The 14,301-nt window shown below is 40.4% G+C and overlaps 1 protein-coding gene across 1 annotated transcript in view; it reads right to left on the bottom strand.

Moving 5' to 3' along the window:
- R3HDM2 (R3H domain containing 2) overlaps positions 1-14,301 on the bottom strand; it is a 112,883-nt gene that overhangs the window by 42,405 nt on the left and 56,177 nt on the right. Inside the window, 1 exon segment of the mRNA XM_042449769.1 lies at positions 9,185-9,440. Within this exon segment, the coding sequence (XP_042305703.1) occupies positions 9,185-9,440 (256 nt within the window).

Genomic DNA, 14,301 nt, shown 5'->3' with positions numbered 1-14,301 from the left:
ACAGCGCGAATAATCCAGTCTGAGACTGCTTTAACCTGCCCTGGCTCAGTGATAGGAAGCCTAGAAAACTGTAGTTTATTGTGGCATCAGAGCTCTCTGACAGAGAAGGCTAAATGTCTCACAAAGGCCTGTTACAGACAGCCAAAATAAAGCTGCTTCAAGTCACAGTGGAGGTATGGTGTTTCAATGATGCATGCGTCCTAAGAGTCCAGAAGCCACACCAAGCCACGCTCCAGTCTTTAGGGCTGGAACGTGACTTTGGGCGACTTTCTGGACTCTTAGGACGCATGCATCATTGAAACACCATACCTCCACTGTGACTTGAAGCAGCTTTATTTTGGCTGTCTGTAACAGGCCAAAATAACAGTTTCCAGAATTCTCTAGCATTAACCCACTGATTTTGCATGCAGCATCTCTGCAATCACAGGTCAGCCTAATTTAAGTAACACTATTTTTACTGAGAGCCAATATGGGTACAGTGGTTTTAGAGTTGGACTATGACCAGGGTTTGATTTCCCACTCAGTCAGGAAACTGACTGGATAACTTTGGATGAGTCCCATACTCTCAGCCCCAGAAAAACCTTCTGCCGAAAGTCAGAAACAGACTGAAGGCACACAATAACAACAGTGGACTGATGTGTTTTATAGTTCTTATGAGCACTACTGTATTTTGTGCACCACCAGAAGACCCTGGAGGGCCACATTTTACCCCAACCTTTTAAAATACAACTCCCAATTATCCCTATGGGACACAAGAGGCAATTTTGCCACTTTGGGGGCTATTTTAAGTGTCTGAAAAACAGACCTGGAGCATGGGGAAATTGTCCCCACAACCCCAGGGGATGTTGGGGAATATTTGATGCCCCCCCCCCCAATTTTGTTGGCATCCTTGGGACGCCCCCAATCCGCATCCCTGCACTAAAAGATCTAAAAAGAGTGTCACTGGCATCAATATCAGAATCTTTAAAAATGTATCAGGGGCCATATGTTAGTATTTGTGAATTTGAAGTATCTTTGAGTCCACTGTAAAGCTGAAACTTTATTAGATGTTAGCACCTAATGATTAATTTTTCCCCATTTCTGGGTTTGAAATTTACACTGTCACTTTTATTTGCTCTATATCTTTACTTTCCTAGACCTGATAAGCAGAACAAACTTCTAATGGCAGACATTTCACCAAAGTGGCAATTTTTTTTTTTTTTTGCAAGGTTTAGCCCCCACTCCCAGACTCTCAACTGTGGCAGTTTTCTTTTTCTTTTTAAGCACACAAAACTGAGTGTGTAACACAACATGAGAACAGGTATAGAAGTGTATGCAGGCCCAAACTGTTGGAAGAAATGTATCATAAACATAATAGATAGTAAAATATAAGTGTATATTTTTGCCTCTTATTTTACATAATGGCCTTCCAATTCTATCAGAACAGGGATGAACACTGAATCAAACATTGCTTTTATATACATTGATATATTTATATTGTTATATTATTATATATATATTTATATTTAGATTAGCATGTGAGAGACCTTTACACATTAACTAGCTTTCAAGGTGTCTTCAATAGCTGACTTAAATCACATTGAAATGCACAGCCTTTCCACCCTGAGATGGAAAGATATTCGCAACTGATTTTCATTGTTCCAAGAGAAATGCTTTAATTTTTATTCATTTTTAAAATAAGGGTGGGTGCTGCTTTGTTTCTGTGAGCTTATGAAGACTGACCCTTCAACACAGTGCCAAGTTTCAGTGGTTTGATACCAAAGCAGAGACACTATACTGTATATTTAAATTTCTCCCCTTACATCTTGAAGACGTTTGCCATGTAACCCAGAAGTTTAAATTTCTTTACAAATCTTTAAAAAAAAATGAGTTGACCAGAAACAAGTCTACCTAGTCTAGCATTCTGTTTTCCACACAATTTCTATATTTTGCCCTCAAAACAGAGCTCTGAGAGAATTCATGTTTCCATCTTACAGAACACAAGTATGGATGCTAGATGAGAGGATGGCTTTTATACTTTTATGCTTTGGTGAGCCCTGCTACATCTATCAATAAAACACAGGTACCTGTTAGCCAGGTAAATTCACTTTGGGGGAAAATTAGCCCCAACCCAGCAATTTATTTTTTATTGCGGCCCAAGCCAGATGCTATCCCAGATGTGATGAGAACCCTCCTTGAGAAAGAGTAATTTTCACAAAATGAAGTCTTATCAGAGAAAGTATCTGAACTGAAACTGCCACAGTTTATGTACAGGATGAGGGAATAATATTCATCATTTCTCCCATTATCGCCAGATTTGAACTGTTTAATGTGCTACAAATGGAGTCTGAACTCCTTCCCTGCATGGACAGGGACATTCGTAAGGTGGCCAGTTCAGATCCTTTATCTGCTAAGACTTTATTTTGTGAAAATCACTTTCTTTCAATCTGCCTTTTTTCAGAGTATGTCAGTATCTGCTGATGATACCTTCATCGGACTGAGGTCCGAATAAGGATTTAACTGCTAGGTTTTGTCCTAAAAATCATTAAAGAGCTACTGAGCGACTGATACAGAACAGTGAGAAAATTCAAGTTCACTGAATGAAAACATTATTTTGCAAGGAGTCATGATGAAGTAAACTTTTCCTTGTGGTGTGTATTCTTATTTTGTATAAGTTTTGAAAAGCCCTTAATCTCTCCACATTTACCTGAGTATGTGGAGAGTGTGGGCACACAGGTGTCTTTTAGAAGTCTTTTTCACCAGAATCAAAAAGCTCCCCCATTTTTTAGTGATGATGAGACAGAAATATTTGCTTATTCCTGAAGCACTACCTTGACTAATCTTTCCTTGATGTCAGTAACATAATCCCACTCTTGAGTGGCTGGGATCATTTGTGTGATCAATTCAGGCATAAGAAATCTGCATAGTAAGGTTAGCAGGTGACTAAATCTGACATGATCCCTGATTGTCCTAGAAAACTATCAAAAAGAAAAAAGGGAGGGGATACTATAAAAATTTGAGCAAATGTCAACATTATCAATAACTAAAGTCTGGAGTAAAATTTCACCCCCACATGCATTTTACTATGACAATTAAAATGGAGAAATGGTCAACCCAGAATTAAAGGAGTTCCATCCTAATTATGCAGTCAATCAAATCCTTATGCCAGAGAATCAATCCATACTATCCAAACTTGTGCTATCACTCCAAACTAAATCCTACACCAAGGAAAACCAAGTTGTGTGAACAGCATTCTGCAAATCCAAGCATATGTAATTATATATGTCTTGAATAATACTTTGCACTTACACAGTGCTTTTGTGAGGACTGAGTTAATTATTTGCTTAATCTGTAGTTAGCACTTCCCATGCTCTAGACAGGTACATCACCCCAGTCCTTGGTATTCTCAAGCATCTATATTGCATCAATCTATCTATAATGTAACATAAACTGCATTCAACAACAGGAAAGAAGAGCCTAAAATACTCTTCTTTCCCCTTCAAAGAGAAATGATGTGTGAAAGAGGGAAAGAGTGGGTGTATGTGTCTATGTGTATGTATGTGGGGAAGGAGGGTCTGAACAGCAGCCACTAGAGAGGAAAAGAAAATGGGATAACTAATTCAAAGGTATCATTATCTACCAAGGAAACAGCCATTGAAACTTGACCTATGGTTATCACTTGCATCAAACTAAAAAATACTGTTACTGTATTTTTTTAACAAACAAAATAAAGAAGCCTAGAGAATGTGCTGCACCAAAATACAAAGCTGCCTATAAACCAGACCTAGTGAACATCTTGTCTGGACTACAGCTCCCATTACCCCTTACCACTGGCATAATGGCTGGGGCTTCTGGGATCTGAAGTCCAAAACACTGGGGGGAGGGGGTTCATAATTTATGCAATCAGCAGAGGCCATTCACAGTGTCCTAATATCACTGAAGCCACCACAAGCACTAGAATCCTTTCACTATACCTTGCCAGCCTGAAACCAATCCACATGGCTGTAAAAATGTGTCAACTGTGTAGACGCAAGAGATAAAATTCTACACATGAGCATCAACTTTTTAGGCAATAGGGAAAGAGGGAAATATTAACATTCTTTGATATATGCAGCAATTCTTTAGAGCCCTTACCAATCAGCCGTAGCCTAGATGTGTGTTTTTTGGTTTTGTTTTTTACATTTCTACCTGTACTGTGGTAGCAGAGGCAGGGAGGGAGAATAATTGTATTCATAAATATACATACTAGAGGAAAGAGACGTAAGGAGAAATAAACAAAGACATTTCAGTGCCTGCCCTTGAAGTTCAGCTGGAGGATGACTGTAAACAGGGTGACTACATGGATGGTTGAATATGAGTCATCCCCATTGCTGTAGGAAGTAACAGTGAGAGAAGAGACATGATGTTGCTGTATGCCATCTCCTTTATTGAAACATCCCTGTGTCTGAGCTCCAAAATAAGGGTGGCAGGAGAATTAGTACATCTGTAAAAGCATCAGCCACCTTTGTGCACAGAAAGAAGTCTGGGAAATGCAGGGAGTGAATCTGGGAATTCATTTCATTCTACCTTCTCTGGGCAAAGAGAAAAACATAATATATTCTTTTATAAGACGTGTAAGCAGTGCTCTGTGTATTCTGCACACCCTCCAGAGCATCACATGAACACAAAACAATTGTCAGTAATAAATTCAGTACTTTATGAATGTCTGCATGGGTGTGCTCCCTCTCTCCCTGCCCCATTTAAAAAAACCTCTAGACCAACCTTTCCCGGCAGCTTCCATCCAGATGTTTTGCACTGCAAAATCCATCTTCCATGATCACTGACTACTGACAGGAGTTCTAATCCAAAACTCTAGAAGGCACCAAGGTGCAAAAGGCTGCTATAAGCCCCATAGCTGGTTAAAAAGATGCAGTGATATCTAAGGGAATATCTGAACTCAGGAAGGAAAGGAACAAAATTTATAGCAAGTATGTGAATGGATTTCTTGGGAAAGCGTAGGTGCAATGGGATAAGTCAAGCTCTTTCACATCTTTCCCTCTTTCTACTTCATTCTCCCTTTCCCTGCAAAAAAAAAAAATGTATGAAACCCTAGATAGTGGAAATGGAAATGCAGAATTCCATTCTTTGGGACACAACATTTCTGGCAAAGTGGCAGTTATTGCACACTTAAAATACTTTACACCAAAGATGGGGAAATAATAGTGTGATATGTTATCAAGTAATTTCAAGAGGAAGTAACAAGACAATAGATAACTACTATCAAATCAAGACTTCCTGCAGTACAGGGGATGAGTTTGTGCCCACAGGCTCACATCCATCCTTCAATAAAACGAAATGTTCAGTACTGAATCATTTTTTCTCAACTTCAAATGGAACTGGTAAATATTGCAGAGTGTGAGTAAAGCTGAAGATACCACAGTTCTGCCTCAGCAAAAGCAAGTTAAACAGTTGGTACAAATATAGCAAGTAAAGCTCTCTTTAAGTATGTGGCCTACAAAAATAGTGTAAGGTGAAAGCAGTCATTAATAAATATAAAGGAAGTATTTGTTACTCTCTTAACTTTATTACAAATGCTCTGATAAAATAATTTCCACATAAAGCTTTGAGTGTGTTTGAGCAACACTTGAATCAAATGTGCTAAATCATATTAGGTTATTTAGAGCACTTTATGTATAGAACCCATACCACTGCAGAGATCTGAGTTTTTAGCATCATAGAAAATGTTCCTGTTCTGAAAGTATGCAAGGGGATCTTATAGCAACTTTGAAATTAATTATGTAGAAGAAGCTGTAGCATAACCTTTTGCAGATTTGGTCTACTCCTTCAGATGCAACTTATGCTACAACGTCTTCTACATAGTTGATCTCAAAGGTGCTACAATATCGCCCTGCGTACTGATATGACTAACACAGCTATGTCTCTCAATTCTATACACTGAGTCAGACCTACCTATTCATCTAGCTTAGCGCTGTCTACACATGTGGTGGGAACTGGGCACGCCTCCAGATGCTGCTGGACTCCAGGTCTCATCAGCCTTAGCCGGAATAATTGGCAGGAACACTTGGGGGCTGCAGTTAAGTAACATCAGTAGGACCACATAATTCCCACACCTTGTCTATACTGACTGGTAGCTCTCCAAGGATTTCAGAAAGGTGTTTTTTCAGCTTAACCTGAAAATATCAAGGACTGAACCTGAAAACTTCTACACGCAAAACAAATGTTCCAACACACAACTAAAGCACTTGAACGATGGATGACCCTCCCACTATATTCTTCTCCTCCTTCTCTGCTACTTGATATACTACAGACCAAGTTCATCTAAAATAAATGGTTTCTCCAAGAGCCACAGTCATTCATGTCTGCAAGTATGAAGGCTGGGCAGTCCTCTTAACTTACTTTCCTATGGGCCACCTCCAAAGAGGCGCAATTTGTAGTTAATTGTACACTGCCTAAAAGAAGTTCAGAACCTCAGAGTAAAGTTGAAAGTCTTATCTATCCAGGGAATTCTGCAGGGCCAGTGTTGCTTTTTCAGCATCAACCATTCCTCAGCAGCAGAATGCATTCAAGGAAAGTACAACTACACAACTGTTACAAGCTACTTATGGAAGCCATTGTTCAGATATGAAGTATATAAATGTGGGAGCCCTATCCAACAAATGCAGGTCCAATTCACAGGTTGCAAAGCTTCTTTTTTGGAATACAGCTATCAGAATTCCCTAAAACAGCATGGCTAGCTAAAGAAGTTTAGGAGGTACAGCCCAAAAAAGTAACTTCTGCAAGTCAACATCCACTGGTACTGAGCAAACATGTAGCATGGCTTGATGCCCTCCTGAGTGGAGTGAAGCTACCAAAGCTGCTCCAATTACTGTAAGCCTGTTTTACCACAGAAACATGTATTGCAAATACATGTTATTAACCAGAGCTTCCCACTACTTGTAGACAAAAGAAATATATGTGATAGGATACTCTGATCATTTATTTTCTCCCTACACTAAAGTGCTTTCATTATAAGCAATCTGGTACCTTTGTGACCTTCAACGACCAGGTCATCAAGCCCCTAAACTTTGAGTGTAGCATAGGGACACCCAACCCTCCTTATCCCCAGATTGAAAGCTTCCTCAAAGGTAGCACAAGGCTACAAATATCAGCATATGAACTTTTTGTCTCCATTCCAGAAACAATCTGGGTATCCTGGATACCAAAGAGCGCCAATGACTTCAGATCGTTCTCTGTGCTGCTCTAGCAGCTGCCTGAAGTCTGACTGAGCCCATTCCGATTGCCCCTTAGGATCAAAATACTCCCCCCCCCCCTTACTGATTTTTATGGTCTAATTTTGAACAGCACTACTACAGAAGCAAGGCCCATGATGCTGATAAGCAACTCAAGAAACATAAGGTGAGACAGGATGAAGAAAGCAATAACTGTAACAACTGCTAGAGAGAGAGAAACATCATTTTTGGTCAGACTCTAGTACCAGAAAATGCAATACAGGAGTCAAATTCATTTAAATTAAAAATCACAACAGTACACATTATTGGAAACACATTAGATGGGACACTTAACAGCTGGCAGTCATAGTCTTGGGCTTGTGGCTTGTAGGTTATACATCAGTGTTTCTCAGGCTCTCTGATGTAAAGGATTGGTGTTTTTTCAGTGTGAGAAGGACCAGCGCTAAATTTGTACCCTCTGGGTATGATTGTTTCTTTCTTTCCTTCAAACTTGCCAGAGATCAGCAACCAATGGCTCAGTACTAGCACTAAGAGCCCTGGTGGTGCAGTGGTTAAATGCCAGTAGTGCAGTCACTCACTCACAAGCCATAAGGTTGGGAGTTCAATTCCAGCCAGGGGCTCAAGGTCAACACAACCTGGCATCCTTCCGAGGTTGCTAAAATGAGTACCCAGCTTCTTGGGGGCAATTAGCTTACACATTGAAAACCGCTTAGGAAGTGCTGAAGTGATAAGCATTATAGAAATGTACTTGCTATTGTTACATGCTAGCACTAGTCCAGGAACCAGCACTTTGACTAGCACTGCTATAGATTATAACACAACTGTTACAGCCCTCCATCTTAGGGACAGCTAGGATACAAATGTCAAGGCAATAAAGTGCAAATAAGGCACTTCCAAAGCTGTTTTGGCCATCTTTGCCTGTGTACTATATACAAAATTGTATCATCCCTTAAGTCTTGCAAGAGCTCTCTCTCTACATGGGCACACTGTTGTGATTGGAGGCATAGTTTCCTTGCAAAGAGAAACAATTCTGCATCTAGTTATTCAATCAACTTCTCTAATGATGGTGCTCAAAACATATTGGGAACTAATTCAGAACTGAGCTTTACCTCTTTGCTTACCATAATTTTTGGTCACACCTGCAAAATGTGCCATAGAAAAATAAATGATAGAAGGAAGTATTGCACTTCACTTTATTACCTCCTAAAACACTGCCTGGTCATCCCTACGGACGATAGCTAAAAATGAGACATCACAGAGCTACAACAAAGGTTTGTTGATGTGTGCCTTCAAGTCATTTCCAACTCATTGTGACCCTAAAGTGAATCCATTATGGGTTTTCTTGGCAAGATTTGTTCAGATTTGCCTTTGACATCCTCTGAAACAGGGAGAATGTGATTTGTCCAAGGTCACCCAGTGGGTTTCCACGGCTGAGTGGGGATTTGAAATTGCTCTGCTGGATCTCACAACAAAGGTAGACAAGAGCAAAGTTTGATCAAACTTGGTGCATTTTTAATTTGGCCAATGATACACAGAAGACTGCAGTCATAAAGCAGGGCCTATGGTGCATCCAGGGCCTGGACCTTGCAAACATCTAGATTATTTCTGGAACAGAAGAGAGTGTGTAGAAAGGTACTCCCACAAGGTTGCCTCTCCACTGCCAACTCCAAGGTTTCACTGCTATCATCTTTACAGCCTAGGGCAAGGCTTACTACTGAGTGTCTCAGCAGATGGTATATCCCCTCTCAGGGTGGCTCCAGATCTTCTCTTCTTCAAGGCATCTTGTTTATGCAGCACTAAGAAGTACAAGTGCAGCAAAGAAAAGACTTATGCCACTGTGACACATTTTCACTTATGTCAAAGAAATCAATGCCAAGTTCTCAGGAGACAGGGACAGTCGTAATTCTGGTTTGCCCTCCTGATGACAGGCTCACAACTGCCTTTTTAATGTCCACTTGTTTTACTTGAGCAAGGGCAGTAAAGAGGAAAGCAATACCTGGCCTGACAGTCCTGCTGGCGCTGCTTCCTTTGCCAATGCCACCAATGCTGTCTCCTCGCGTCAAGATGGAAATGCCACTGAAGCTGCTGGCTTTGGTGACAGGAGGGCGCAGATTGCGGGTGGAGCCATCCGAGTCTGTGCTGCTCCATGGCCGAGGCTCCAATGACTTCAGATCGCTCTCTGTGCTGCTCTGGCGGCTGCCTGAAGTCCGGCTGAGTCCATCCCGATTGCCCCTGCATCAGAGATCACTGGGGTTAATGCTACCAGGGGCTAGAAAGAAGCAAAATGTCTGTACATTCAAGCAATGTATTGTTTAGTGTTAGGAAGACAGACAAACGAGCACAAGTAGCTACACTGAGAAGGACCGACTCAGAAGCACATAAGTGCTGCTGCCCCTTAAACACACTAGCACAGAAGCAGGCAAGTCTTACAGGCTGCTCCTGACAATACAGACTGCCTTGTGTGTAGAATGGACTGTATTGTGGCTATTCAGAAACAACAGGTGCAAAGGTGAATTAATCTGACCAGGCAAGAGTACCTTAGCAGAAAAAGATATTCTGAATGCAAACATGTCCTGACATGTTTCTGATCTGAACATGCCTTTCTGATCTGACAGCAGACAGAACTACCTCTCTCAAATAGTAGGCCTAGGAAGATGAGCCATTAAGTCAGCAAGCAAGCTGTAGCACATGGCTCCAACCTTTACCAACACCCCTTCTACAACTCATAATTATTTGGGAGTTTACACAGTATGATGAGCCTATCCTGCTACTTGCTTTCAATGTCTTCAAGAATAAATTCCCCAGATTTTGGGGAATTCCCCAGAAATTGGCAACACTGGTCTTAGGTACCAAGAATGTGCTTCAATAAAGGACGTTGCATGGATAACATTTGAAAAAAGTGATGGAGGGACCAGAAGGCCATTACTCAGAGGACATATTTTACTTGTATACTTAACACAATTTCTATAGTGACCATATAATGAATGTTAACATATGTGCAACAACTGATTTCTGTCTCACCTACTGAATGCTGAAAGTAATTCATCTCTTTTGCAGTAACAAAGATACAGCAAAATTATGTTATGAGATGAGAGAGATCAACTTCTTTTGTAATGTAATTGTAACTGCTACAGTTACCCTTATAGTTACAGGGGCTATGACTTTACCACCTGTGTGTCTTTTGTGCCACAAGACAGTACTTTAGAGAATTTTAATGGGAAGGGAATGTAATGGCCTCAGTTATTTTTGAATAATGAAAAAAGAGTGGCTTTTAAAAAAACTCTTTAACTTTGGGACATGGATCTGTAATAGATAATAATTAGTTTTATTAAGCAACTTTCCAAGCCCCCACCCAAGTAACTTTCCAAACCCCAGCTACTAAAGTTTAATATTACTATGGAGTTTGATACTGCTGTCCTCAATCCTCATACAATAGAAACAAAAGCTCAAAACACAACATATGTGGAGAATATGTTTTAACACAAGACCTTTGGGATATATGGCTTTCCACCTCATCTACACCATCAAATGGATAAGACATTTATTGTTTTTAAAAATCAAACCCTGTGACTCCTGTGTACCTAGAAGATACCACTGTCTCAGGCATCACTAGTGGAATAGGAGAGTATGCTGAGAAAAAGAATAAAAACAGGAAGGTACCAAATGCAGGAAAAGGGAGAAGTACTCAAGTGCCCACACACCCCAAAATCTTTTTTTAAAAACCCAATATTTCTCAGGTACAATCCTTTTTTCAGAAGCACTCTTCCAGCTTTGTTTTCCAATACAGAATTTTCTTTCCCAACAATGCCATAGATCAAAGACTGAAGTAGTTGTGCCCAAGAGTGCCCTTGAAGGAAAACTGATATTTGAAAGGCACTGGGCTGTGCATTCAGAGCCTTCCTCCACCTTTGTTTTCCACAGGTGACTATCTGACCATCCTAGAGAATCAACAGCAGCCACAATTCTTCTAGCTTCCTGAAAGTGGGGCTTTGTTTAACATCAGAAATTCAACAAAGTTTCCTAGTATTAAAATAGGCTTCAATCAATGAGCCACACACTTAAACATGTCTGCAACTATCTCCAAGTGGCTTAGTGCCAAAGATGGGTAAGGGACTTCAGCCAGAGCAGAAGACAATAGCAAGAGGCTGTGCTTCAGTTCTAAAAGAAACCAAAACAAATCCATGTTTGCCAAGTTTGAAAGAGCCAGGAGTTATCTTCGAGATTAAGTTTCCTCTATTGAGTCAGAAAGATTAGGATAGAATGACTTTGTCTGTTAAATGTAAGAATGGCCAGATTAGACTGCAGATGGTTGTGAAAGCCCCTACTGAAGGATGAGGAAACAGATTAAGGAGGCAGTCAAACCCTCCAATAGCAAATTGAAGAATCACTGTACTGTTCCAGGTATTAACAGTAGTAACCACTTTATTCTTTCGGGAAAGTTAGATCTGCCTACATTTCTACCCCAGAAGGTCTGAATTAGGAGACTTGGCATCTCTAGAACTAAAGGAACAAACAGAGAATCTGAAGATTTTTCCTAGATAGGAAGAATTTTTTTAAAAGCTGCAAATGACATACCCACCCCCAAAAAATTACTGTGGAGCTAACAATCATTTCAGAGCCTTCCCATAAAATGCAGCTATTCTATAGTCTGAAGGAGAAACCTATGGACAGCTTCTACTGCTTATTTTTCCACACCTTTCCCTCTATGCAGGAGATTGGACAGTAAGATACCTAAAAGTGAATGTAATGCTGGCAACACTAGCTAGACTGAGAACTGTAAAGATAATTGTACCTTGGACAAAATATACCAGGAATTTCTTTTATCCTCAGTGCAGTTACAGTTTTATTGCTTTAACACAAAGCCACAGCCAACACCACATTTCACAGAAATCTAAGCTGACTAGTGTAATCTTACAACAATGCCCATTCATTTCTAGGAGGCTCACCCAGGAGATGTCCATCTGCATTGTGCCCTTTAGACCCAATGAACAAGCCTCATCCCTGAGCAGGTGTTAAGAACATCTTGCTCTTAAATCTTTGCTTTCCAGGCAAACTCATATAACAGCACTCACTTGATTCAAGACTGCACATGAGCCACTGTGAACTAAAACTGGAAATGTTGGAGGAGTAAAGTGCCTATATTTTTCCTTGCCAAGTGCAACAGTGAGCCATGTCCCCTGGTGCTTCAGTTCTTAATTACATTGTAACACTTGAAGCCGAGCTGCCATGCCCGCAGAGGAATTCCTCGTTTGTGCTGGGCGCCTGCTTTGGTTTGATTCCCACAAGAACTAATTTAGCACAGAACTCTAATTTATTAGAGCAATGTCTACGCCAGAGGTGGCCCTGCCATGAGCCAAGAGGTAGCAGCCACATCAAGAGGCAGAGTCTGGCAGCTGCCATTAAGGGCAGCAGAGTGTGAGGACAGATCTAACCCATGTGACGCTGCAACAGAATGGGTGCCTGTCCAAGCCCCAGTGAAATGAACAGGTTGGACTGACTTTGACAGGTACAGTTTGGTCTGAGCCATATAGAATTTGTTTCTTGAGCCATGCTCCAACACCCTGTTTTGTCAGCTGCACTTCTGTATCTAATTAAAATTCATTTCTAATTAAAAGTTCACTTCTGTGTCTAATTAAAGCATAGGTTTTAATCTTCCAAGGCCAAAATGACTTGGGACCAGACTGCCTTCTCCCATGTGTATCTACCAATATCTTTAGATCTTCTTCAGCATCCCTGATCTAAGCCTTCCTGTAAAATGAAGGGGACTGGGTGGCCAAGAGGAAAAGAGCCGTTTCAGCAGTGGCAGACCAATGACAGAGCACCATCCCAGAGACATTTTCCCTTTGACTTGTTTAGTGACAGTAGGCAGCACCTTTATCCATACAAGGCTTTTAAATCTTACAGCCTGGACCAGACAAGTTGTAAAATCTGAGCTTTAACTAGGGTTGATGTTGGTTTTGCTTTCTGCTGTTGTATCTAGGCACTTTTGAGATCTTTTGTGAGATCTTACTTGGTATTCAAATTGTTTCTACACTTATTTATTATGGCCATCCAGAGAACTTTACAGTTTGGAGCAGCATACGAATGTCATTGATACAGAAATAGATAAAAATAAAAGAAGGAGACATGATCCCTGAAGCTCCGCGGCAACCCAATGCTTCTAGCCCTAGGTAAGCCTGTTAAAGAGAAAGACTAACTATGTAGAAGAAGCTGTAGCATAACCTTTTGTAGATTTGGTCTACTCCTTCAGATGAAACCTATGCTACAACTTGATTTCAAAGGTTACATTTTGTGCAATGGTTCTTAGCCTGCAATGGACTTGATATGCAAAAAATGACACAAAACAGAATAAGGGAGTATAATCAATGTCCATGTCTTTTAAAAATCTACCAAACACAGAAGATAATCATGATATATTTCCACCTGTGGCTCTCACAGGGGATAAAAGGTATATCCTGAGCTCTTTTCTTCCTACTGAGCCACTCCTTGTGGAAAATTCTTGCTGACATTCTCATAAGATGGCTCCCTCAGCTGTTCTGCCAGCATACAATGGCTTGCTGCTTCTCTTTACCCTTGTGAAAAATTTTTTTCAAGTACAGCCAGTTCTGAGTTTACAGAACGATTTTACATTTCCAAAAATGGAAGAATGACCTTTTGGCCTTTCCAACTTCCACTATGTCTAGGGGCTATTCCAGATAAAACCTAATAGTATCACATCACCATGTAGGCAAACACTTGTATGTCTACAGACCCTCAATCCTTCATTACATGTCCAAGACCATTTTTGTTTTGATTTTTGTTTCTCCACCTCCAACCTTGCCTGCTTGCTCCTTTTAACATGTTGCTTGATGAAGGGAGTAAGAGATCTCAAAAACTTGCACACATGCTTTTTTGGCTGGTGAAACAAAAGTTATCATCCTAATACAAATTTTGAATTGTTTGGAGTGTATATAGAAAAGGAAAAGGGGAGGAGAAAAACAAAAGAAATCTAACAGCACTTTTAAGACTGATTTTAGCGTGAGCTTTCAAACTATCCACTTCTTCAGATGCAATACAGAATGACATTAAAGCCACAGGTTATTTAGCACATTTA

Source organism: Sceloporus undulatus, chromosome 2 (genome assembly GCF_019175285.1).
Source record: "Sceloporus undulatus isolate JIND9_A2432 ecotype Alabama chromosome 2, SceUnd_v1.1, whole genome shotgun sequence".
NCBI lineage: Eukaryota > Metazoa > Chordata > Lepidosauria > Squamata > Phrynosomatidae > Sceloporus > Sceloporus undulatus.
Note: the sequence above shows the minus strand (reverse complement) of the source record. Positions and strands in the feature narration are given on the sequence as shown.